The 26,360-nt window shown below is 50.5% G+C and overlaps 1 protein-coding gene across 5 annotated transcripts in view; it reads left to right on the top strand.

Moving 5' to 3' along the window:
* Window positions 1-26,360, top strand: part of LOC115089200 (non-muscle caldesmon-like) — a 268,564-nt gene that overhangs the window by 125,174 nt on the left and 117,030 nt on the right. For 4 of the 5 annotated variants that reach the window (XR_003856028.1, XR_003856027.1, XM_029597254.1 and 1 more), the window contains exon 3: window positions 18,613-18,724. Coding sequence is in view for 3 of the 5 variants with exons in the window: in XM_029597254.1 (XP_029453114.1) it covers window positions 18,654-18,724 (71 nt within the window). In the remaining 2 variants the exon portion in view is untranslated. Of the gene's footprint in view, window positions 1-17,707; window positions 17,899-18,612; window positions 18,725-26,360 lie in introns of those variants that run through there. The other variant, XM_029597252.1, reaches the window with a different exon arrangement.

Raw genomic sequence — 26,360 nt, 5'->3', positions numbered from 1 at the left:
AATTATTTTCCGTCGGAGAAAATATTTTGGAAAATTATGCACAAGTAAATAATTTTCCAGATTCTGATGGTTGTAGAAGAATGGTGCTTACTCCTGGAGCTGAAGCATCAACTTCCAAGATGAAAGGTCGGGGTGCCGTAAACAGGGGTCTTTTTCAAATTCTTCCTTTAAACGTTGGAAGGCATGGATGGCCTCAGATAGCCAATTATAAATGGAGGCTCCTTTCTTAGTCAAGGCAGTGAGTGGAGCCACCAAGGTAGAATATGCTGGGATAAATTGTCGATAATAATTGGAAAAGCCTTAAAATTGTTGTAATCCTTTGAGCCCCTCCAGTTGAGGCCATTCCAGGATAGCTTTGAGTTTTTCCAGGTCCATACATAGACTTCTTCAGGAAACAATGTATCCCAAGAACGATAACTCTTCCTTGTGAAATAAGCATTTTTCTAGTTTGGCGTATAATTTATTTTCTCAGAGACGCTGGAGTACTTGACGCACATGGGTCCTGGTGGTGTTCCTCTGTTTTTGAAAAAATTAGATTATCATCCAGTTAGATAAGTACATGGGAATAAAGGAGGTCTCGGAAGACATCGTTAATCATGGCTTGAAATACGGCTGGGGCATTGCAAAGCCCGAATGGCATTACCAGATACTCATAATGTCCATCACATGTGTTAAAGGCCGTTTTCTACTCGTCTCTCTCCCGAATCCGGATTAAGTTGTAAGCCCCTCTTAAATCGAGTTTAGTAAAAATCTGAGCCCCTTTTACTCGATCAAAGAGTTCATAAATAAGTGGAATCGGGTATCGGGTTTTCCTGGTAATATTATTTAAACCTCTGTAGTCAATGCACACGGTTGTAGAGACCCATCTTTTTTCTTGACAGAAAAGAACCCAGCTCCGGCTGGAGAGGAGGAAGGTCTGATGAATCTCCGAGCCAGGTTCTCTTGGATATACTGTGTCATGACTTCAGACTCAGGCTCTGAAAGAGTATAAACTCTCCCTCTGGGGGGGAGACTGACCGGGGAGTAAATCTAATCCACAATCGTAGGGCCGGTGAGGTGGTAACGCCTCTGCTTGCTGCTGGCTGAAAACGCCTGCGAACTCTGTGTACTGATGTGGTATGCCAGAGCACCTTATCGCAGAACTGACCTGGCAAGGTTTAACTTGTATTAAACAATTTTGATGACAATACGGGCTCCAACTGGCTAACTGTAGGGTTGCCCAGTCCAGACGGGGTTGATGTAATCTTAGCCAGGGCAGACCTAGGATCACCTGATTGACAGAGTAGGGGAGTACATAGAACTGAATGGATTCCTGGTGTAAAACTCCCGATTTCATTTTGACCGGTTTAGTGATAAAGGAGATTCGGATCCCCAAGGGTTGCCCCGACACTAAAGAAATGGTGAGAGGAGTCCTTAGTGGATCGGTGGGAATGTGATGATACTGGATTAAGTTCTCCTCTTTGAAATTGCCGGCTGCCCCGGAATCTAAGAAGGCCTGGAGATGAACGGACTCCTTTCCCGTGGATATAGTAACTGGAATTAATATTTGCGGAGCGGGAATGGTGTGACCCAGGGAGACCTCTCCTACCTGGCTTAGGTCTGGGAGTTTCCTGACTTCTTAGGGCATCTGTTCACAAAATGTCCCGTTCTGGTGCAGATGATTTAATCTTCTACGCTGCCGCTCCTCGGGCGAGAGTCGGCATCGATCAATTTGCATGGGTTCTTCAGTGCTGGATTGAGGTTCCAAGGACTTGGGTGTCTCAAGTGGACGTTGAAAGGTGGGTGCCAGGCGAAAAGGTAGTCGGATGGCTGCCCGTTCCCGAGACCTCTCCTGGAATCGGAGGTCCAGGCGAACTGCCAAACGTATCAGTTCCTCCAGAGATTCAGGTGGTTCCCGAGCTGCTAACTCGTCCTTAATGGGATCAGATAATCCCTGGCGAAAGACAGCAGTAAGGCTATCCTCGCCCCAGCAAAGTTCGGCCGCAAAAGTCCGAAATTGAATGGCATACTCCCCTGCCGAGCGGGAACCCTGCCGGATCTGAAGTAGGTTGGAGGCTGCTGAAGTCGAACATCCTGGCTCATCGAAGATAAGGCGGAAATCTTTCACAAATTGGTCCAGAGGATCGTCTGTCTCCCATAACGAGGACGCCCAGGCTAAGGCTGAACCCTCCAGTAAGGACAAAATAAAGGTGACTTTAGTCTTGTCTGAGAGAAATAGTGAGGCTTGGAGTGAAAAGTGCACGCGGCATTGATTTATGAAGCCCCGACACTGCAGAGGAGCTCCATTTAAAGCGAGGTGGAGGTGGAAGACGTAAGACGGCAGATGGCGGTGTGGCGACAGGTGGAGTCCCAGGTGGAGCCAGTGCCAAGGCATCCATGCGAGCAGCCAACCATTCCAGAACTCCTGTCACCTGATCCAGTACTCCTTGCTGCTGTTGGATCCAGGAGGCTAATCCGGGAATGGCCTGTAAGGCTGTCAGATCTACAGGATCCATGGCCTCTTTTAACTGTTACGAATCTGCTAGTGGACCCAAACGTAGAGGACAGCCTTACCTTACTCCGTTTGATGGTTTGGTGCTGATCTGGATACAGGAGGATGTGCACCTGGGGCCGGTTCAGACGATCCAATCCAAGAGGCTGGTAGAGAGTAAGCAAGTCACAGTCCGGGTCAGGGCAGGCAGCAGACAAAGAGGTTCCAGGTAATCCAATCCAAGGGGGGCAGGCAGCGAGCAAACAAGTCCCAAAGGCAGTCTGGTTCAGGGCAGGCAGCAGACAAAGGTTCCAGGCAATCCAATCCGAGAGAGGCAAGTAGGGTTCACCAAAGCTCCAGCACAAGCAAACCCGTAGCCGAGGCAGTGCTGTGCTGGAGAGATCTCTTTAAATAGTAGTTTTTCCTTTGCTGCTGCGGGAACGTCCGGCCGGCCTGCTGACGACATGGGGGGGCGGAGTCATGCCACGAGTTGCGTGGTGCCGCACCGAGCCGAGCAGTGCGGTCGAGCTGCAACGCCGCGGGAGGCTGCTGAAGCTTGCGGAACGGTAACAAATGCTAAAAGCTGAGATGGTTCCCAGCAAAGGCCATGGTTGTCGTGCTGCATTGTGGAAAAATATTAAGAAAATATTCTCTTATCCAAACAAGTTCTCACAGACTTTTTCATGCAAGACAAGATTTATTTGTTTTCCTTTTAAGATAGTGTAAGAAACTTTAAATATATCTGAGGAATTGGATTTGGAAGGAGTACTTGGTTTTATTTATCAGATTCAGTTTGACTGGAATGCTTTCAATCATTTAGTAGAGATTTCAGCTTTCCTGCATGCACTCGTGGGGTGGGCCCAGTGACCCAGGCTCCTTGGGCTGGCCCGAGCTGGGAGTGTGGCAGAAGTAACCGATCTACAGTTGCACCTATCAGCCAGTGAAAGGCCCGTCTCATGTGCTAGGGCTACATCCCTCAGCAGGAGGAAAGCCACTGCGCCTGGCACCCTTAGGGAAAAATCCCCAGGCCCTGACGTTCTTACTGAGCTTCAGCTGTGGATCCCGCTCCCTACTTTCCTCATCTTCAGTCGGCAGTGAATGAGGCTGAAGCAGGCGCCAAATGGGTTGGAATCCCAAGAGTCAAAAGAGGTTTGCCAGGTAAAAAAAAAAAAATACAGGTACTACTTAAACATTGGGGGTTAAAATGTCAATAAGCTGCCCAAATGATAAAATACATGCATGCTTATTATTTATTTATGAGCATTGGATAGTCCGCCTTCTCCCAAAGTTGGTCTCCAGGCGTTTTACAATAAATTTAAATGAACGGAAGCATTCGAACATCTTACAGTCGAATCAGAATTTGCAGTTAACGTAGCCCTGGGATCCAGCAAAGGAAAACCCATTTGTGAGTAGTTTGAAGACCCAGTTGTGTCCCTCGCCGGGGATCCGGGAAGTTGGGCGGGAGATGTGGATCTTAGGGGGAAGGCCTGGCTGGAAAGCCGTGTCTTGGCGTGTTTCCTGATCTCCAGGCACAGGGTTGGTGGCTCTTTGTTCCAGATTTTCGGTGCAGAACAGCTGAAAGCAGAGTCTCATGTTGGTCAGTGGAGGAGAGGAAGGAAGATCCGTTTTGGTGAAAGGCAGTTCCCTTGAGGGCGTGGAAGGGGAGAGAAGTATTCGGGGGGCCTGTTTATTTAAGCATTTATAGAGAAAGCAGAGAGTTTTAAATTGCACCCTGCTTTCTATTGGGAGCCAGTGAAGCTGATGTAGAAGAGACTTGATATGACTGTAGGAAGTGGGGGCACTTTGCACTGTATTGTGAGCTGCCATTGTCCAGGGAAGTGCAGTAATCGATTGGACTGGTGATTAACGCATGGATTACAGTAGCAAGATTCTGCTCATCAAGGAAATTGCGTAGTGGGTGGATCTGACTCGGATACGTGGAGGAAGACCTTGCTGATCTTTAGACACAAACTACTCATACATAGAAACATAGAAATGACGGCAGAAGAAGACCAAACGGCCCATCCAGTCTGCCCAGCAAGCTTCACACATTTTTTCTCTCATACTTATCTGTTTCTTTTAGCTCTTGGTTCTATTTCCCTTCCTCCCCCACCATTAATGTAGAGAGCGGTGATGGAGCTGCATCCAAGTGAAATATCTAGCTTGATTAGTTAGGGGTAGTAGGGGTAGTAACCGCCGCAATAAGCAAGCTACACCCATGCTTATTTGTTTTAACCCAGACTATGTTATACAGCCCTTATTGGTTGTTTTTCTTCTCCCCTGCCGTTGAAGCAGAGAGCTATGCTGGATATGCATCTAAAGTGAAGTATCAGGCACATTTGGTTTGGGGTAGTAACCGCCGTAACAAGCCAGCTACTCCCCGCTTTGTGAGTGTGAATCCTTTTTTCTTCTCCCCTGCCGTTGAAGCTATGCTGGGTATGCGTGAAGTATCAGTTTTTCTTCTCCCCTGCCGTTGGAGCAGGGAGCTATGCTGGATGTGCATCGAAAGTGAAGTATCAGGCACATTTGGTTTGGGGTAGTAACCGCCGTAACAAGCCAGCTACTCCCCGCTTTGTGAGTACAAATCCTTTTTTCCACATTTCCTCTTGCTGTTGAAGCTTAGAGTGATGTTGGAGTCACAGTAACCATGTGTATGTTTATTGAATAAGGGTATTGTGTCCAGGCAGTAGCCATCATTCTGGCGAGTCACCCACTCTTCATTGTTTCTGAAGATTGAGTGGTTATGTGAGTTAGAAGTATGCAGGTTTATTTTTATTTCGTTAGACATGCAGAATTTAAGAATCAATATCTAATACTATTATGCAATGTAGATGGCAGCAATAACACACACAATCAAAACCAGACCTGCATACAAATAAAGGGGCGGATTTTAAAAGGGTTACGCACGTAACCCCGAAAACCCGCTCCTGCACGAGCCGAGCCTATTTTGCATAGGCCTGGCGACGCGCGCAAGCCCCGGGACGTGCGTATGTCCCGGGGCTTGAAAAAAGGGGCGGGGAGTGGGTGGGGCTGTCCAGGGGCGGAGGCAGGACCGAGGCCTACGGCATAGCGGCCATGCCGGGGGATCGCGCACCGGCACTTGGCCGGCGCGTGCAATCTACGCCTGCCCGGAGGCAGGCGCAACTTATTCAACAAAGGTATGGGGGGTTTTTAGATAGGGCTGGGGGGCGGGTTAGGTAGGGGAAGGGAGGGGAAGGTGGGGGGGGGGGAGCGGAAGGAAAGTTCTCACCGAGGGAGGGAACGGGGAAAGCCATCGGGGCTCCCCTAGGGCTCGGCGTGCGCAAGGTGCACAAGTGTGCACCCCTTTGCTCGTGTGCCAACCCCGGATTTTATAACATGCATGCGGCTGCGCTCGCATGTTATAAAATTGGGCGTACCTACTAAAATCTGGCCCTTAACATTTAAATTACTAACTGAAAACAAATCAATAAAAATATAAAACCTCATTTACATCTCTGAAAGTCTGTGTGCGGGTCGTTTTCTCCTCTCGGCAAGGACTGCCTCCTTTTCCCTGCAGCTAAAGCGCATGTATTGTGAACCATTTCCGCAGGTACAAAACAGAAAGGGGCTTTGAGAACAGTAAAAGGATGCTGGCAGTGTTACTCTTAGTGTGCAGAGCCCTTCCCGGGGGCGGGACCGGGGAGGGATTGGCACTCATGCACCTGCTTCTGAATTTTCCAAAAGTACGTGCAGAATTATTCTTGAGAAAACCTTCCCACAGATACTGGCATATAAATACCTGCAGATGTTGCCTAATGCCAGCTGTTTTAAAACTAACACCGAAATACGTACCTTTAATTGGCTGAAAATCCTTGTAGACAGATGGCAGATTCGGCCATTGTACACGTGCAAACCCCCAATTTTATTTGCTTAGTTCCTGACAAAATCTTCAAAAATATCTGCCTTTATTCAGTGAAATCCAGTAGGGAAAAGAAAAGCTTTTATCTTTCTTTTCCAAGAATAAAATAAGCATTTAAAGTTTTTTTAGCTGCCCAGCCCTAATATCACCAAGGCGCTCCAGTACTGATCATCGTTCAGACAGCGGTGCCAGGGGATTTTCAAAGTGGATTTATGCATGTCGGTCTGTTTTGAAAACTAGCGGGCAGGCACAGAACCCAGTGCGCCATAGGCGCACACGTTTCCACCTGCTCGTGAGCTCGTTAGCAGGCGCGAATGCGTGTCCAGCCAGCTTCGCCCCCTGGAGCCCCTTGATCTGGTGCATGTAGACGTTCGTCTGGAACTGCTTCCATGTGTTCGTTTACACGTACATGCACCCCCCCTCCCCGGGAAATGTTCAAAAGCCCGTTTTACGCACATGAAAACGCATTTAATGCCCGTGAATGTTTTTTTTTTTCGAAAATCAGGCCCATATTCAGCAGAGCATGGAATCTACTACATAAGGGAGCCCGGACTGACGTGCCGCAAATGCGCAGTAGAGAGCAGCTCTACTGCGCATGTGAGCACGTCGGCCAGAGCAGAGCGTGCCCCCCCCCTTCAAAAAAAAAAGGCACCTGCTCCTTAGGAGCGGCGGCGGCGACGACAAGCGGGAGGAGCAGGAGCGGCGGCGACAAGCAGGAGCGGTGGCGGCGCGCGCGAGGGAGGGACGCCCCCCTATCTGCCGGTTGTGGATCAGCTGAAAGGGGAGGAGGGAGGAGAGAGTGAGCTGGGAGGAGAGAGTGAGGAGAGTGAGCTGAGGGGGGAGGGAGGAGAGGGAGAATAGAGGGGGGGAGGGAGTGAGGGGGGGGGGAGGGAGTGAGGGGAGGGGGAGGAGGGAGGAGAGAGTGAGCTGAGAGGAGGGAGGAGAGAGTGAGGAGAGAGTGGAGAGTGAGCTGAGGGGGGAGGGAGGAGAGGGAGAATAGAGGGGGGAGGGAGTGAGCTGAGGGGAGGGAGGAGAGAGTGAGGGAGGAGAGGGAGAATAGAGGGGGCAGGTGGGAGGGAGAATAGAGTGAGGTGGAGGGAGGAGAGGGAGAATAGAGGGGGGAGGTGAGAGGGAGGAGAGAGGGAGGAGGGGAGGAGAGAGTGAGGGAAGGGGGGAGGAAGTGGGAAGGAAATGGACTGAAATTTTTTTTTTAAATGTAGCCCGTTGTTACAGGCTTAATGGCTAGTTATTCATAACGGGATGCAGACAAAATAAAAGGTTGTGCACTTTTTATCTCAAGCAAATGGAAAAGTATATAAGAAATAAAGGGATGCATATTCAAAAGCCATTTAAAGGGGTAACAGGAATGTTATGACTTAGCCGCATTTTTAAAATGCTTTCCCATAGGGATGTGCATTCGTTTCATTCGTTTCCCATCATATGTCAATTAGATGTGCATTCGTTTCATATGTTTCATAGGTTTCGTATTACATGCTTGGATAGGAAACATATGAAATGGATGAAACGAATGCACATCCCTACTTTCCCGACTAAATTCTAGCCGGAGAGTGAATTATGCGGCTTTTAGCCGGGTTAGTCGGGGGCCTTCCTGGGGCAGGAGGTAGGCGCTCCGGGGAGGAGCAGAGTTAACAAGTTAAGCCAGGTCTAAAGTTAGCGGGATTTCACATATCCGTCTAACTGTAACTTATCCAGGTATATTCAGCGGCACGGAATAAGCCTGGCTAACTTAACTAGCCGACATGTATCCCACAATATATTTGGACAGGAAACGAAAATTGCCTAGAAATAAGAGCAAGCAAGCGAGATGAAAAAGAACCCAACAGCTGAGGACAGACTGCAGGTGGCGCTGCCGCTGAACTGCCCCAGGCCCATCGTTCATGTGGTGCCTCCTCTTTGCTTGCTACAAAGGGTTAAATCAGAGCGGCCTCTCTCGCCTGCAGAAGGCAGTTCTAACCCGGTAGGTAGAATCGTTTCCTATGTATATCTTTGGAGGGTGGTAAGCTGCAGTTTTGGTTTTGCTGCTGTTGTATTGATTGTATTGTGTGTTTTATTGTGTGTGTAAGGTTGTGAATCGCTTTTATTGTACTTGCACTGATTATGTGCCCTATACATTTAGACTAGAGGAAAGCATTAAGTCTCGCCCCCCAGGGCCCTGCCTGCTAGAGAACAAGGATTCTTGCTGCGTGTCGTATCTGCCGAGAATCCAAGAAACATTTAATACGAAACACTTCTCTGTGTATATTCTGCGTGGGAGAATTCACTAAATTCGTTCCCTTTAAAACTTCCTGAGTCCATTCCTCCCTCCGTTGGTCTTACTGTTGCTTCTCCTTTATTTCTGCTTCAGAAATGCTGCGTTTATTGCAGCTGTGCACTTCTTGTTGGGGGTCCATCTCCCCGTCGTGCTGTTATCCGAAGCCAGGGGGAGGGGCTGCCAGCCCAGGCTCCATCCAGCAGTTGAACATATTTTGCAAAAGGGGATGAGGCTTTGCGGGTGGGAAGGGGAAGGGTTTCAGGTTTTGGAGTTTGGAGGGTGCTTTGGTGTCCTGGAGACAGTGGCATCCCCTGCGGGCTGTGCAAACTTTTATCGGACCAGCAGAAGAATCGGCTAAAAATACGGGTGTAGACTTGCTCCTGAGACCGTACAAAATCCTTTCTTTACGCGTCCAGAAGGGACTTCTACAGCGCCTAAGGTGTATCTGCTTTAGCAGGGCGTGTGCGATTTTAAAAAAACCCAGAAAATTAAGCCCAACAAGCTGTGGATGAGACAGTTTTATTGGACTAACTACATTTGTGAGGCGCTCTGCAGAGCCTTGCTCCCGTTATCGGGTCAAATCAACATGACCTGAACATGTAGACCCTGGAGGGAAAGGCGAGATGGGCAGATGGGATAGAGACAGTCAAATATCTCCAAGGTTTCCATGCACAGGAGGTGAGCATTTTACAGTGGGGGTCACGGGATGAGGGTGAAAGGGGGTACACTCAGGAGAGGGAGGTGGCTGCATGGAGGAGACAGTAACGGTATCTGAATTCAAGAAAGCATGGGACAAGCACGGGGGCATCTCTGAGGGAGCGATGGGTGGATGGGCAGCCTGGATCGTTTTCTGCCGTCGTGTTTCTATGAGCTTAGGCCATTGCCATTACCCTTCCGATGCTGCTGGGCTGTTTGCCAGCCTGCCGGTTTTATGGGGGTGCATTTATGGCTTAGGTAGACGGTGCCGGGCCATGCTGGGAGCAGTCTGTCTGTCTAAACTTGACCAGTCCTATTCACATTCACGGTGGAGGCTGGAGGGACATTCCTGTGCCAGTTTGCTGAAGAGCTTGCGAGATCTTAATGGCAGGAAATAATGCTTGCTTCCTGCAATTAAAATTCTTGCAAGACCCTGAGTGAAATCCAAGGATGGAAAAGCTGGAGGGAGAGGGGGAATTCACAATTTTCAGCTCCCGTGGTTGCCGCAGTGCTGGCGCTTCCTCTGGAGGAAAGGGGACAGAGTTCTCTGGAATTTGCCAGTGTTTCCCCCCTTTCTTTCAGTGCATTTAAATGGGTGAAAAGTGTCATTGTACAGATTTATTTTACCTGCCACTCGTGACAAACGCCTGTAGGAACCGGGGTGCTCGGGCTCTTTCTAAGCTGTGCCTGACAAAGTATGGGGCCCCCTTTTTGTAAATCCAGAGTGCAAAGGGCTCCATGTTCAGGAGAGCGTGGGTGCAGAGCCGCCCGGTCAGTAAAGGTTTGTGCAGGGTGCTTGGGTTAGAGATGGTTCTGGAAGGGATGGTGTGGAGTGCACACAGAAAGCCTTCTCGTGGCGTTGTGAGACGAATGGAGAGCGTCTATCCCGCTCTTTCCGGTCGTCGTGAATGACAGAGAACCGGAGGTCCCAGGCTAGCGCTTAGGATGGATGGGTTTTCTGATCTGCAACGATCAAGCTCCGAGCTGCTATCTTTTCAGTTGACCTCGAGTGCAGGTCAGCATCGTACTGGATATTGCTCAGAGAAGTAATTATCTCTAGTTACCGGATCTCGAACATCTTTGTCATGATACGAATGGACATTTGGCGAGTGCCGTAATACCTTCGAGGCTGGTACGCGCCATCAGTGCACGTTATCCTGTGATAGGTCACGACCCAAGTGCTGGTTTGAGTTAGGTTGGCCTTAGAGCTGCTACTTCCGTTAGGGGGGCGGGAAAATCTCGCCGGGGTGCTGTGCCTCAGCCACTGCCAGCAATAGTTACGTTGGGGGGTGGGGTGGCGCCAGATTGCTTGCACTGGCCCCGTTTGGCCTGTCTCTGATGTTTGGTTTTCTGCGCCAGATTTCACTGGATCACAATCAGAATTTCCTGAGAGGGCTCACCTGAGATCAGACCTGTTTTTTTATGCAGGCCCCTCTGGATTTGTTTACCGTCCTGGGAGAAGGTTGGAAGGGTGGTTTGGTATGACCACCGCCCCGACAGCAGCCTATTGTCAGGGGACAAGATTGAGTGGGGAGCCAGCTCCACAAAGGAATCGGAGACAAGCTGGGTCAGTACGTGTTGGACTTAATAGGAGGCCTACCACGTCCCACGCAGGTTCGGCTTAATCCAAACCGCGCTGAACTCTCCCCTGAGCTGCAGGGAGGATTCTGGGCGTGTGCTGAAAGGAAAGCCAGCCCTACACAGATCGTATAATTTACACACCCAATTGGATTTGGATGCAGCTAGACCTGTCGAGAGCCTGCTTACCTCTTGCAGGGAGCCTGTCCATTTTGTACCAGCAGCAGTGGAGCCGTGGTAGCAGATAGCGCTCTCCGGTGGGGGAAGCAGGGATGGCGCTTTCAGTCCTAGGGGGATTCTGCGCTAGTGCAAAACTGCCCCCCCCCCCCCCATGCAAAATTGCATGTGTGCAGGAAATGGCAAAGATGGGGAACCCGGCGTGCCGAGAATGGAGGTCGTCCTGCTCACGGCGAAGATGAAAGCCTCAAGTGAGAGAGAGAGTGTGTGTAGGGGATGTGTGTGAGGAGTGTGGGGGTGTAGGTGGGGCAGTGTGAGGTCGTGTGTGTGACTGCGAGCCTGGGGGGGGTGAGAGAGAGAGAGAGCATGTGTGAGGGTGCTTGAGTGTGGGTGCCAGAGCGAGGAAGCCTGTGTGACGAGATTGTGAAGAAGTGTGTATATGTGTGTAAGAGACTGGGAGCTGGGTGTGTCTAAAAAAGGGATTGTATGTATGTGAATGCGCTTGTTTGTGAGAGAGGGAGCCTGTTTGAAGGGGTGTGTGAGAGATAGAGATATAGATAGCCTGTGTGAGGGAGTAAGGGAACCTGTGTGGGTATGTGTGCAAGAGAGAGAGGGACCCTGTATGAGGGGATGTGTGTGTGTGTGAGTGAGAGAGGGAGCCTGTGTGAAGGGGGGTGTGAGAGAGAGAGATATAGGCAGCCTGTGTGAGGGTGTATGTGTGAGGGAGTAAGGGAACCTGTGTGGGTGTGTGTGCAAGAGAGAGAGGGACCCTGTATGAGGGGATGTGTGTGTGTGTGTGAGTGAGAGAGGGAGCCTGTGTGAAGGGGTGTGTGAGAGAGAGAGATATAGGCAGCCTGTGTGAGGGTGTATGTGTGAGGGAGCAAGGGAACCTGTGTGGGTATGTGTGCAAGAGAGAGAGACCCTGTATGAGGGGATGTGTGTGTGTGTGAGAGGGAGCCTGTGTGAAGGGGTGTGTGAGAGAGAGAGATATAGGCAGCCTGTGTGAGGGTGTATGTGTGAGGGAGCACGGGAACCTGTGTGGGTATGTGTGCAAGAGAGAGTGAGGGAGCCTGTATGAAGGGGTGTGTGCAAGAGAGAGTTAGGGAGCCTGTATGAAGGGGTGTGTGTGAGAGAGAGAGGGAGCCTGTATGAAGGGGTGTGTGTGAGAGAGAGAGGGAGCCTGTATGAGGGGATGTGTGTGTGAGAGAGAGAGTGAGGGAGCCTGTATGAGAGTGTGTGTATGTGTACCAGAGAAGAGGGAGCATGTGTGTGAGAGAGAGGGACAGAGGGAGCCTGTATGAGGGGCAGTACTGAGAAACGGGTCAAACTCTGGGAGTGGAGATAGAGTGGAAGGGCTTGTGTCTAGAGGGGGAGGGGAGAGATACTGGCAGGTGGAGGAGTTGGGGCCTGAGAGGGCAAAGTGGCCAGGGGAATAGGGAGAGAGGGTGGAAGAGGCATCCTTACAGTGAATTTCTAGGGAAATTCTGCTCTAAATATTTAAAATTCCGTATCTTTAAGCAATCTTTTTTTTTTTTTTATTACATTTTAAATTAATTACATAAAGTCGGTCATGTATGTTGTGGTGTTTTGACCAATATGAAGTATACAGAATTTAAAGATTCTGCACACAGAATTTTACATTTTTTTGTGCAGAATTTCCCAGGAATAAGCATAAGAAATTGCCATACTGGGTCAGACCAAGGGTCCATCAAGCCCAGCATCCTGTTTCCAACAGTGGCCAATCCAGGCCATAAGAACCTGGCAAGTGCCCAAAAACTAAGTCTATTCCATGTTACCATTGCTAGTAATAGTGATGATATTAAGCTTTGCTTAATATCACTGACTGTGGTGATGCTGCAGCAGGTAAGTGATGTTCTCAGCTGCAGGGAGATAACTGTCTTCAGCAAAAGCTACTGCACTAGATCCCAGTCTGTCTGACTCTATAAATCTTAGCAAGCAGTCAGTAAAGCTGCTTTCACCTTCCTGGATAACGTTCGACCTTGAATTCTGAGGATGGGGGCTCTGGGACACCCTACAACTTGCCTGCAGTGGCTGAGAGTGTAAGTTGCCTGATGACGTACCCGTAAGACGAATCCTGCCTTCTGCTCTGGTCTTTGGTGTGCAGCAGCTTGGGTGACTCTCTATTCCGGCTGCGTCACGGACACCCAGAGCTCCTGTGCATGTAGAGGGAGGTCAGGTTTCCCCATAGGAGCTGAGTGGGATGTCCCAGGAATGGCTGACAGGGAGGGTCTATCCCCAAAAATGAGAGCCGTTCACAAAGAAGTAATAAATGGTGACTAGAGCTGAAGAGCAACTGCGGAGAGAGAGAGAGAGAGGTCTCGGAGGGAGCCTGGAGGAGAGTGCCAAGGGGCTGTGCTCTGCTTTGGGCTTCCTCGGTTCCGAATGCTCTCTCCTGTACGTGGCAATGGGCCTCCCTGGGATTTGTTCCGGTGGAGCCCGGCCGCCTGTGATGGATCGTCTACAATTGTTTCGGGGGGAATCATGAATCGGAGGCCTTTTGAGAACGCTGAGGGGTTGCAGGGAAGCTGGGCTGAGCTGAATTTCACCCCTGAATTGGGCGCCTATTTTCAACTGAACTTAGGAGCTGAGGTTTTCAGCTGAAAATTCACCTAAATTCAGGCCTGCAATTCATGTGCCTAGATTTAGGATCCGAAATGAGCTGCCTGAAGCTGAAAGTCGGTGCTACCTAACTCCGCCCCGGTAGGCACCCACTTCTAAGAATTCTGAATTTAGGGGTCTAAGTGAAACCAGGAGCCTAAATTTAGCACTCGGGCCAAGTAGAGCTTCAGAAGAGCCCAACTGCAGAAGTTAGGAATCTAAACCCTCTGAAAATCAGCCCGGTTTCTGAGTAATACTTTGCACAAATTCCTGTGAAGCTGAACACTTCTGTTGCTTGTGGAGTTTGGAGAACAGTTTCCTGTTGTTTTTCATGATTTTTGTGCACTTGCTAAACGTTTTGATCAGTGATTTTTGTTTGGAACGCAGCATCTGTTTGTTTCTGAGGGCAATCCCCTTTAGAGTAATACAAGTTTCTCCTGTCCCCGTTTCCCAACCCTGCAACGAATGGGTCCGTGCTCAGCAGGGATTGGAAGTGTGACCCCCTTCCGAAGGAGAGGGGGGGAGGAGGTTACGTACAGGTGGCTGTAATGTCGAATTTCAAAATACCAAAAGTTCAGAATTTTGACCCTGTCATATTTTTCAAAACGTCCGCACCCTTTGCAGAGCTGCATTCCTAGTCACACCTAAGGGGAGGTGCTTTCGTTTTTAACAATTTTGGTTCATTTCATTTGTAAAGTGAAATGAGGAAAAATTTAACCAAATGTTGTTGTTGTTTTCTTCCAAGTTTTCAGTGCGCACTGTTCACCATTAGTGCGTGCTCTTTGTTGCTCTTAGTGCGCACTAGCACAAATAGCGAGAGCGCTCACTAACTCGAAATAGTGCGTGCTAAAACGAGACTTGGGAAAAGACAAATTCTAAGGAAACCTAAAAAAAGAAAAATGGCCACAAATTTTAGAATTATATTTATTTATTTAGAACTCTTATATACCGCCATTCCTGTATGACGTACAGATCACACCGGTTTACAGTGCAGCAGAACGGTCGCGGGGGAGCCATACAAGGAACATTTGAGACGTTAGCAACTCATTAAGAACAAGTACAAGTAACATTGACAACCAGGAGAATAAGTAACTTCCATACAGAGCAAATTAAAAATCGACAGAGGATATTCCGCTTTTTTGCACTTTTTTTTTAAGCCTTTCAAAGTGGATTACATTCAGGTACTGTAGGTATTTCTCTATCCCCAGAGAGCTTACAATCTAATTCTGTACCTGAGGCAATAGAGGGTAAAGTGACCTGCCCAAGGTCACGAGGAGCAGCAGCAGGACTCACTACTCTAACCACTAGGCTACTCCTCCACCCAAATAGCACGAAACCAAAGCAAAACTGCAAAAACCTCCATGCGCATCCCTAGTCCCAGCCGAGCCCTGGGCAGCGTCAGATTGTTCCAGGTCACTGCCCAGCCTTGCCTTTGTTGCCTTGCATGTTGCCAGGACTCGCTTTGTCTTTGCTGATACCCGGCCAGCAAGGGGCTGCACTCGTGCTGCAGAGGTAACGATCACAGCCAGGGGCCGGCTTTAGGCTAGTGCGAGCAGGGGGGCGGTTGCACGAGGCGCTATGCCATGAGGGTGGTCACCAGCGAAGGTCGGCACCAACACTGTTTCCTGTGGTGCCTGCAGCTGTGGCCGCGAAGGGTTCCTTAAGCAGCCGCGCACACACACCACACCTCAAGTCGCACAAACGCAGAGCCCGTCCCCGACAGGAGGAGCAGCGGGAGCCCGTGCAGCTGCTCCCCGTCGCTGCCGACCCTGTAAGCATGTTTAACACGCATGGACCAGCACGTGTACGATTTCGCGATGCATGAGATCAGCACGCAAGAAGTGGATCCCGGAGTAACCGGCTGGGTTAGGAACTAGCGGAATGGGAGGCGGCAGAGGGTGGTGGTGGGAGATGGAGCCTTTCTCTGCGGTTTGCCTCAGGGGTAGGTTCTTGGACCTGTTCTTGTCAACATTTTTGCGAGCAACATCGCGAAAGGCTTGTCGGGAAAGGTTTGTCTTTTTTTCCTGTTGAAACTAACATCTCTAACGGTGTGGACAAACCAGGAAGGAGTGGAAAACATGAGGAGGGATCTAGCAAAGCTTGAGGAATGGTCTAGGGTCTGGCCACTAAGATTTAATGCTAAAAAAATGCATTTTGGATGCAAAACCCCAAAGGAGAGCTACGTATTGGAGGTGAAATTCTTCCAAGCACAAAGGAAGAGCGAGATCTGGGGGTGATTGTATCTGATTTATTTATTTTTCTATACCGACATTCAATATGGTATATCACATCGGTTTACATATAACAGAATGTCTAAGGCTGGCCTTAATGACAAGATACAGTTTAACATTAAATTGAGAACCTAGCTAACTATATACAGCAGGTTAACTGATAGTATAATAAAATAACATGCTTGTTAACTTAACTTATTACAGAATATATTCAGGTTTAGGTTAATTATGTACAAAGGCTGGACTGGGCTGATGATCTTAAGGTGGTTAAACAGGTGGATAAAGCGATGGTAAAAGCCAGAAAGCTGCTTGGCTGCACGGGGAGAGGAATGGTCAGCAGAAAGAGGGAGGTGACACTGCCCCTGTATAGTGCCCTGGTGAGACCTCACTGGGAATACTGAGTACAGTTCTGGAGACCCCACCTTCCAGAGGATATAAACAGGATGGAGTCGCTCCAGCGTGTATCTGCTAAAATGGGCAGTGGTCTTTGTTCTAAAGCTTATGGGGTCAGAATTAAAGATCTAAACATGTACACCCTGGAGGGAAGGTGAGGTAGGGGAGATATGATAGAGACATTCAAATATCTCCAAGGTTTCCATGCACAGGAGGTGAGCCTCTTTCAAAGGAAAGGAGGATCTAGCGTGAGGGTGAAAGGAGGCAGATTCAGAAGTAATCTTAGGAAATATTTCTGTACAGAGAGGGTGGTGGATGCATGGAAGTGGTGGAGACAAAACCAGTATCTGAATTCAAGGACGCATGGGATAAAGATAGGGGGATCTCTCAGGCAGTGATGGGATTTGTAAGGCAGGCTGGATATGTTTCTGTCTGCATAAAGGAAGTGTCAGCCTGCCAGTTCTGAACTTGCTAACAGGGCTGGTAGGTGAACTGGAGCAATGGGGGTAGCAGCTTTGCCACTAAGCAGATATTCTGCCCGGGGAGATGGCAAGGGGAGCATGGGGGATGGGCAGATGTGTTGGCAGGGAAGAGGAATATGCATTGGGGGGGGGGGGGGGGGGGGAAGGCAGAAGGCAAATGATAGGGATGGGGTGGTTAAAGGTCAGGATGTTCGCAACCCCCACCCTTCATTTGCACAGAAAACCTACAGGCACAGACCAGTGGTGGGGCTTGATCGGGGGGGGGGGGGGGGGGATCAGGGTACCATCAACACTTTTCACTCAGGGCACCATTTGCCTTTGAACCCATGGGAGAGCAGAGGGCCGTAACCTTTGCACATCAGTGACGGTAACAGAGTCCCTGTCTCTCAGCTAAGGGTTATCACGGCAGTGACTGGCTGAGGGGATTAAAAAGAGGGGGATAGCCTGAGAAACTGTGTGGAAGGGGGTTTGCTGGCATCGAGAGCCTAGAAATGAGCAATAAGAAGGTTCCAGGTCATAAAAACAGTGGACGCTATATTTGGACAGTAAAGGTAGGAGACCTACGAATAAGACCCGGCTAGCAGACTGTACGTGGGCACATTGGATTGGCAGTTCGGGTGCGGAGGGATTCCTGGCTCATTCTCCCTAATCCGTGAGTCAGCCGGGGCTGGGGGATTGCCCCTCGGGGTAGGGCGGGCTGGTGGGATTCAGGGCTCGTGACTGCAGGTGGGAGCCCCCCCGCCCAGGGCCCTGGAAACAGCAGCACAGCGCAGGGTTTCTGGTTTGAGAAACCCCAGCCCTGCAGATGCAGGCCAGGAAAAGGATTTTCCATTTCTGTCGGGATCAGCAGATTTTTTTTCTGTAATCTCAGTGTCTGGTGCCGTCTGCACAGAAGGGGCTGGAAGAGCTTTCCCTGAAAGGCAGAGGAAGCAGCGGCGGCGGCGGCTTCCAGCTCCGCACAGGAAGCGCAGGCCTGCAGTGCCAGCGCCGCACGCACTGCTGACGGCGGGGGGAGGAAAGCCACCGGCGCTTTTCTGCTGGAGCCTTTCCTTCTCAGAGAGAGGGAACTTCCCGGCTGGATCCGGAGGCGACAAAGGCAGGTGAGGGCCCCGGGATTGTGACCCCGGATTCGCTTCCTCCCGGGTGGGCTCGGCAGCAGCCCCCCCTCCCCCTCCCGTCACGCCCGCTTGCCACCGATGCGCGAGAAGCGACGGCTCGGCCTGCCCCAGGCTCGTTGTCTCTAGATCTGGGGAGAATTGTGCAGAGACCGAGGAGGCTTGCGCGTGGCACAGGGAGGAGAGGATGGGGAGGGGGATGTAGTGAGGCTCAGAGAGAGAGAGAGTGTGTGGGAGGGGGAGTTGCATGACTTGGGTACAGGCTGAGGTTACTGCACGCCCTCCCTTTGCAGAAGACATGCACTCTTATTTGACAACAAATGTTATGGGGGTTATATTCAGTGGGGGAGGGGCGCTGGCCAGCGACACCTCCCGTTTCCCTCGCTCCAGATTTCCCTCTTAGGAACTTTTGAAGCTCTAGCAAACTCCAAGGAAAATCTTGGGACTGGAAGGCACGAACAAAGAAGGGAAAAATGTCTCTTTATTGCAAAGAGCCTTCCCAGATTGCTCTATTAGCCAAAAAAAGGGATTTTATGTGGTTTTTCACGGGTTCTCATGCAGCCTCGTCTTCGGCTATTTCTTGTTGGCTGAGAGCACACAGACGATCCGGGACCAATGCAGTCACCTCGTGTCCTTTAGTAACTGGAGAGATCCTTTCCCTGCCCGGCAATCTCACTGCTCTTATGTTTGAATTTGCAGGGTCAGCCCTCGGTGGCGTTGGGAAGCTTAAAACGAGGATCATGGATGACTTTGAACGCCGGAGAGAACTGAGAAGGCAAAAGCGTGAAGAAATGCGCCAGGAGGCGGAGAGGTAAGAATTGCGCGCGCACGCGATCAGGCCCTGCGCGCCGCCGCCGGCTCCCTCCCGCCTCCTTTCTGTTTCGGATGCTCCTGCAGAGTCGGGGGGATTCAGCCCAGGATCGAATCTCCCCAAAGGACCCCCTCCTCCCTGAAAAGTGAAAGCCAAGCCCGGCATGAGGTCTGATGACAGCACAAGCAGAGCTGACAGACAGCTTGCTGGAAGTGCCAGAGCCCGGCCGGTCTGCGGGGGCCACGCCTTTTCCTAGCAGTGATTCATCTCCTAACACCCTGCAAGCCTTGTGCACTTCTCAGACCTACTCCGTTTCCAAAAATGGGTATAGAAAACGTTTGCACTAGGCCCTCATGTAGGAGTCCTAATATGGTGCATATGGTACAGGCACTGGCGCACAGAGAATATAGGGGAGAAAGCATGTACTGGGCTAGTGCAGGGGGCCACCTGCAGCCCTCAGGGGCCGGAAATGGACAGCCCTAATGAATATGCATGAGGTAGATTTGCATTCCATTGAGGCGGCATGTGTGCAGCTGTACCTCATGCATATTCATTAGGGGGGATATCCTGAAAAACCCCACCTTGTTTCCGGCCCTGGAGGACTAGAGGTGAATACCCCTGGCCTTAGTGGCTCCTGAACAGCAAACAAGGCCCATAGGGAATCATGGCCAGCGTGACCCCGGAGTACCACATGACCCCAGAGGACGACCAAAACAAGTTAGCAGGGGTGCAGTCCCCTTCCAAACGTTCACTCCTCACCTTCCCCGTACTTCAGCTGATCTACTCTAAACCTCCACCCCCTCCAGCGGGCTGTACCCTCCAGCCCTTCTCACCTTCCCCCAGCTGATCCTCTCTCAGCCCTTCTCTCACATCCCCCAGCTGATCCTCTCTCACCCCAAGCCCTTCCTATAACCCCTAACTGAGCTCATCATCCCCTCCCTCTCCCCCTCCCCCCAGCCCTTCTCTCACATCCCCCCAGCCCTTCTCTCACATCCCCCAGCTGATCCTCTCTCACCCCAAGCCCTTCCTATAACCCCTAACTGAGCTCATCATCCCCCCAGCCCTTCTCTCACATCCCCCAGCTGATCCTCTCTCACCCCAAGCCCTTCCTATAACCCCTAACTGAGCTCATCATCCCCTCCCCCCAGCTGATCCTCTCACCCCAAGCCCTTCCTATAACCCTTAACTGAGCTCATCATCCCCTCCCTCTCACCCCCTCCCCCCAGCCCTTCTCTCACCTTCCCCCAGCTGAACCTCTAACCCCAAGCCCTTCCTATAAACCCCTAACTGAGCTCATCATCCCCTCCCTCTCATCTCCTCCCCCCCAGCTGATCCTCTCTCACCCCAAGCCCTCCCTATAACCCCTAACTGAGCTCATCATCCCCTCCCTCTCCCCCCTCCCCCCAGCCCTTCTCTCACATCCCCCAGTTTTTCCCTTTTCGTCCCCAGCCTCCTCTTACATCCCCCTCCTGTATCTCACTTCTCCCTTCAAGTAGCCCCTCCTCCAAACCTCCTCCTGGCCAGGATCAGCAGAACCTTTGCCTTCGGGTTCCGGGCCAAACGTGGATGGCAACTGATGAGAAGAGAGTGCAAGCTGAAGATGGGGTAGATTCAGTGGTGGGTGAGGGGAGAGGAGCACTGGCAGTCTCCCTGCCCCAGGCACCCTCAGCCCTCCCCTCCCCTCATGGCTGCAGCATTCGTAATGAGCCGGTGGCCCTGACCGCTCCTCCTGCCGGGCCCTCTGTTACCACAGAAACTCATGCAAGGGCAGGGCCTCCGAGCACCTGCCGCTCACTTGGCACTCCAGCCGAAGGCTTTGTGACTCCGTCTGGGGTCCCGGCCTGCGGTTTGGGAAGCCCTGGGTTAGGATTTCAGTGTCTCTGTTAAGTATCTGTAAGATCGGTCCATGATCACAGATGGGAGGACCAGCGAACCGTGCTGCAATGGGCACTGCCGGCATGCCCCGCACAAATGATAACGATGATGATTTTTATTCCCCTGAGAAAGCTTAGCTGAGTGTGAGATGATCTTGGGACTTTGATTTGCATCCTGGCGCGTGCTTTGGCCCTTACCCGATGCCACATCCACTCTCCTGCGTTTAGCATGAATTTGCAATGACCGGTGTTCGGTTTATACCCGGGCGGGCAGGCCAGTCCTTTGCTCCCTCAGATCGCTGCACTCATTTTGGGTGCCTTGGCCATGGCAGCTAGGATGGGTCAGGGCAGAATTCGGTTGGCAGGCGTGGCACCCGCACTGTCCCCCATCCAGGGGTCGTGAGAACATCTCCACAGTGCCCAAAGCCCAGGCAGTCGAGCCACCCAAGGCAGGAGTCGGGAATCGAGCTTTGATATCCCACAAGGGGACAAAGTCTCTGAAAGTTGCAGATGCAGTTAGTTGGGGATTCCCCACAAGCTGTTAGGTTTTTCAGGATATCCACAGTGAATATTCATAGAAACATAGAAATGACGGCAGAAGAAGACCAAACGGCCCATCCAGTCTGCCCAGCAAGCTTTGCACATTTTTTTTCTCTCACATACTTATCTGTTACTCTTGGCTCTTACTAACCTTTTGATTCTATTTCCCTTCTACCCCGCCATTAATGTAGAGAGCAGTGTTGGAACTGCATCTATGTGAAATATTTAGCATAATTAGTTAGGGGTAGAAACCGCCGCAATAAGCCAGCTACACCCATGCTTATTTGTTTTCCCAGACTATGTAATTCAGTCCTTTTTGGTTGTTGTCTGTATATAGATCCTCTTTTCTTCATTCCCCCTGCCGTTGAAGCAGAGAGCTTTGCTGGATATGCGTGAAGTATCAGTCTTTCTCTCCTGCCATTGAAGTAGAGAGCTATGCTGGCTATGTATTGAAAGTGAAGTATCAGTCTTTCTCTCCTGCCATTGAAGCAGAGAGCTATGCTGGCTATGTATTGAAAGTGAAGTATCAGTCTTGCTCCCCTGCCGTTGAAGCAGAGGGCTATGCTGGATATGCGTGAAGTATCAAACTTTCTCCCCTGCCGTTGAAGCAGAGAGCTATGCTGGCTTTGCATTGAAAGTGAAGTATCAGTCTTGCTCCCCTGCCGTTGAAGCAGAGGGCTATGCTGGATATGCGTGAAGTATCAGTTTTTCTTCTCCCCTGCCGTTGAAGCAGAGAGCTATGCTGGATATGCATTGAAAGTGAAGTATCAGACTTATTTGGTTTGGGGTAGTAACCGCCGTAACAAGCCAGCTACTCCCTGCTTTTTTGTGAATGCAAATCCTTTTTTCCACATTCATTCCACATTCATGAGAGAACTGCATGCACATCTCATGCATATTCATTGCAGATAGCTTGAAAACCAGGCTGGCTGCGGGATCCCCAGGACTGCAGTAACCTTTGCACTTTGTCAGGTATCTTGCAGTTAAATTTTTTTAGCCTAGCCTCCCCGGATCTCCAGGCTGGCTGTGGGCCTGTAGCATCTATCAGTTGTTTGATAGCTTCTTGGACCAGCTAATCAAAGGCATTTACTGTTCTCTGGCGTGTTTTGGAGTTGCTGATAGTAATGTTATCTTTGGAAAGAGAGGGACCTTTTACGTTAGTAATAATTTTCACTAGAACACGAGGCAGCCGCACTCGACAAGCACGCAGTGAAGCGCACAATGCTTGTGCCATGCGGCAACTTGTTTAATCACCAGTGACTCCAGGCGTTATCTTTAGACAAAACTATTTCTGTACATTTAGGACCTTGTATAGTAAAATCGCATTCCTCCGCCGCATTCCTGGCTTCTCGAGTCATGCGTTTCTGTGTTCCTGGCCGAGGGACGTTTGATGGGTTTACAGTCCTGCTGCTTCCCCCGTCAGGCCCCTCTTTTCTGGGATTACCAAGCGGGGCTGAGCCAGCCCCGCGTTTCCCCCGCCTGCGTCTCTGGAGCCCGGAGCCTGGGTTTTCCGAAGGGTTCGCAGGACTGCGAGGCGATGGAGCGGGGGGGAGGGGAAATAAAGAGCCCTGAACTTCCTGGGCCTCTCTCAGATGACCCCGGGAATCCCCCTTTGCCGGTTCTCCTTCTAGCACTTTCCATGCTTGTTGTGAGGGCTGTGGAAACTCGAGCTTACAGGGCAGGGCAAGCGTTCACTGCAGCAGACATGCGGAGAACCCTCCCCCCCCATCCTCGTCATGGCTTAACTCGCCCCAGCATTTCTCAGATTTGCTTCTTTTTGAGACTGCTTGTATTTTGCTGCTTGGATTTAGGCGATTTAGGGACATGCATAGGGTACAGGATCCCCAAACTTCAGGTTGCTTCTCTGGATCGATCATTGAAACGCCAGTAAAACGTTGTTCACTGCCGGAAGCTTCCATGCAGTCTGAATGCTCGATACGGACCACATGGAGGGAGCCGTTTCTCCTGTTTTGTGTCTCTAGGAAAAATGCTTAGTAAATAGGGGCCCAGAGGTCGCTGAAGTCTTAAAGTTGGGATCCTACGCAAACTGAAATAATTATTAAAATTACAGCTGGCACAAGCACTGCCTGAGAAACAAGCTTCAGAAGGTTTTTGTGAGTGATAGCTTCCAATTGCTAGAAAGTGCGCTCTCTGTTAAACTTACGTCTCATCTGTCCCTGCAGCGAAAGAAGAAAGTCCTTTTCTCTTAATAATTCGACTGACTCGATCGCTCCCTGACAGTCGCGACCGCTGCCTGCCCAGACAGTGACGCACGGGGCACATTTAACACGTTTTAAAAGCCGGTGGAATCTGAAAAGCTGATTGCTTTTATTAAGCTAAACGTTCCTTGTGCAGGTTACGGTAGGGGATGCAAACTCTGCGTTCAGCGCAAAAGATTTCCAGTGCCTTTGTAATGTCGGCAGAGCAGGAGAGCAGCTGTGCTTTCCGGCTTCTGCTGGTCCAGAGGACGATTTCGGTTTCCCGCCGCCGGCTAAAATTTTATCTTTTATCTTTATTGCATTTATAAACCTCCTAAAGCAAAAACTAGGCGATGTACAGGTAATGCAGTCATAAAATGGTTAGCACAAACTCACAAATGAGACAAGCTCAGTGACAGCCAATAATTCGCTTAATAAATCTGGTTCGAAACTTCTTAGATGAAGTCATACACTTGCTAGAATAGCCGTGTTTTTAGCCAAAATGTAAAAGTTTTTTTAGGCTATCAGCTACTCGTAAGGACCCCTGGCAGTGCGTTCCAGAAAAAGCACGGTCCCTGGTGCGACACGATCGTGCTAGGCGCGCTGTTGAAGGCACATCCTTAACCATCTTAGAATGAATTCCCGTTTTCCCCTCCCAAGAGTTCATGAAATCAAGCAGGAAAGATTTCGTCCTCTCGCCAATATATTTCTCGTCACAAACGCAGGACTATCGAGCCGGCCCTGAAGTAGTGACAGCAGTCTGTAACGCTGGCACTCAAGGACCACCACAGGGACCTGTGTCCAGGCTGAGCCCCAGATTGCTGGCACCGAGCCAGTACCCGGTTCGCCGCAGGCCTCGCTTTTAACATATAACGCCAGTTATCTGCCGACCCCCCTGGAGCAGGGCCTTCCGCTCCTGGCTGCGTCCCATTCCCCTACGGACGGACTTACTTCCTTTTTATCTAACCCCAAAGCAGGAAATACCACGAGGGCCGAAGCCGGGACTGGCACGGCCCGTCTGGGTGGGCTGGAGCTGGTTCACGTCCTTCTTCTGTTAAGCCTCGTCTTACACTTTTACATCCCGGGTCAGTCACACAACTTTCACCGGCAAGTTTGGTTTTTAAGTTCTGCAAAGTAAAATCTGTTTTAAAGATGAAGAGACTTCTCAGGCCGGGCTCGAAGGCCGGGTCCCATCTGTGGATGCTCCACCAGGCTGCTTTTAACCCCCCCCTGTCAGTCTGCTCTGCAGCTTTCGTTGTTTGCAGGACGTAATTGCCAGATCTCATCCCGGCCTTCAGAACAACAGAATTGCCTGTGCATTATTTCAGACACAGCTAGCCCGGTTTTTTTTTTTTGGTTTTTTTTCCCCCCCCAACAAACCAAGCACTTCATTCGTGAAATTAGGTCCGTTTTCAGTGGCTTGAATTCAGCACCCTGCCTTTTGGGAGAAGGTCAGATTTGCCGCCTCCTGAAAGAGTGCACGGTGCTGATAGCCGCCTCGTTAAAGCTGGAGGGGGGGAGGGCTGGTCCGCTCTGGAAGGCGGAGAGTCGCTGCTGACGTGTCGGACGCGCATTGATAGTCCAGCAGACGTCAGGGCTCGTAATGGCTGAGAACGGCTTCATTCAAAAGAAACATGAAAGAAATGTGTAATGATTCTCAGCCTTAACCTCCATTGCACAAATCTGACACCACCTGCCGGAAAATGCCGCGTTGCCATTGAGTTTCCGATGCAAATAAGAATTAATAGCATTCATTGGTACACGTGTCTGAGAAGGGGACGGGTGAACTTTAACCTTTGTCAAACAATTTGGTGAAATAATAAGGCTGAGCAGTAAGCAAAGCCGTAGGGGAGACCTTTTTCTTGGATTAACTCAAAATGTCCGTCTGGGACTGTTTCGTCGTCACGCGGGGCAGTGCAGAGTGACGCACAGATGAGGTTGCCCGGGGGACATTCTGGGGGGGGGGGGGGGGTGTGAATAGGGGCGACCACCGTGGGCCCTGCACTTTGGAAGGCCCCGCGTTGCCATGGCACCACCGTCCCCAGCACTATAATTTCACCGTGCCGGGGCCCCACTGCGGTGGATTCGCCCTGGGCCCCGCCCCCCTTCTAAGGTCAACCCTGATGTCACCCAAATATGCAACTATCCTTTGTGCTGAAGGGGACGAACCGCGGCTCTCGCATTACTTTTATTTGATGTACCTGAAAATAACATTCCCGTGCCTTGGATTTTCAAAAACATCCAAAGCCAGTTTCATCGGATTGCAGACACTCTATGGATTTTTCTGAACATCAAAAGCAATTTTGTCGAGTCCACTTCAGATTTTTCATGCTTTTCCCCCGATCTGCTGGTAAAATGCTGACAGATTTTCCTAAGGAGTGAAAATTCCATTTAACTCCAAGCAGTCTGAGGTCGACGTTTAATTTTCCCCGCATCCCTTCTCCCACGTCTATCCTTTTCCTTCCTCTTCCATTTCTTCCTTCTGTATGAATGTTAAGCCTGCCAGAGGCCTGGTGGTATCTTTTATCAAAGTAACAACCGTGTGTAGGCAGAGACTCCTGATCGAGTACAGGGCAGGTTCCCTTCATCAACCTTATTTGTCAGGTTCACCATTGCTTTGCAATATTTATCTGGGGCCAAACACTTTTCACTGCTTAAAACAAATCCTGTTTTTTCTTTTGACCGAAAATGGCTGCATGGATTCTTTCTCACAGTAAAAAAAAAAAAAAAAAAAGAATAAGGGTCTGAGAAATATCCATCCGTGCAGCCTGAGCCCCCTGTCGCAGGGTCAGCACAATCATTGCCTTCCAGCTAGCTGGAAACTGCCCTCAAAGAGAAAACGCGCACAGCGGTGAACTAAGGGGGTGGGTGGGTGAGGGGGACGGTCCGCCCCGGGTGCTAACAAGGGGAGGGGTGCCATTGCTGCGGTCTCGTGCCGACGCACATAAGGGATGTGCAGGCGGGGTTCCTACTCCAGGCCAGCAAAAGCGAGTCCCTGCAGTGCCGGCCTTTTCCCGGAGCTGG

Source organism: Rhinatrema bivittatum, chromosome 4 (assembly GCF_901001135.1).
Source record: "Rhinatrema bivittatum chromosome 4, aRhiBiv1.1, whole genome shotgun sequence".
Taxonomy (NCBI): domain Eukaryota; kingdom Metazoa; phylum Chordata; class Amphibia; order Gymnophiona; family Rhinatrematidae; genus Rhinatrema; species Rhinatrema bivittatum.
This window is presented reverse-complemented; position numbering and strand designations above follow the sequence as displayed.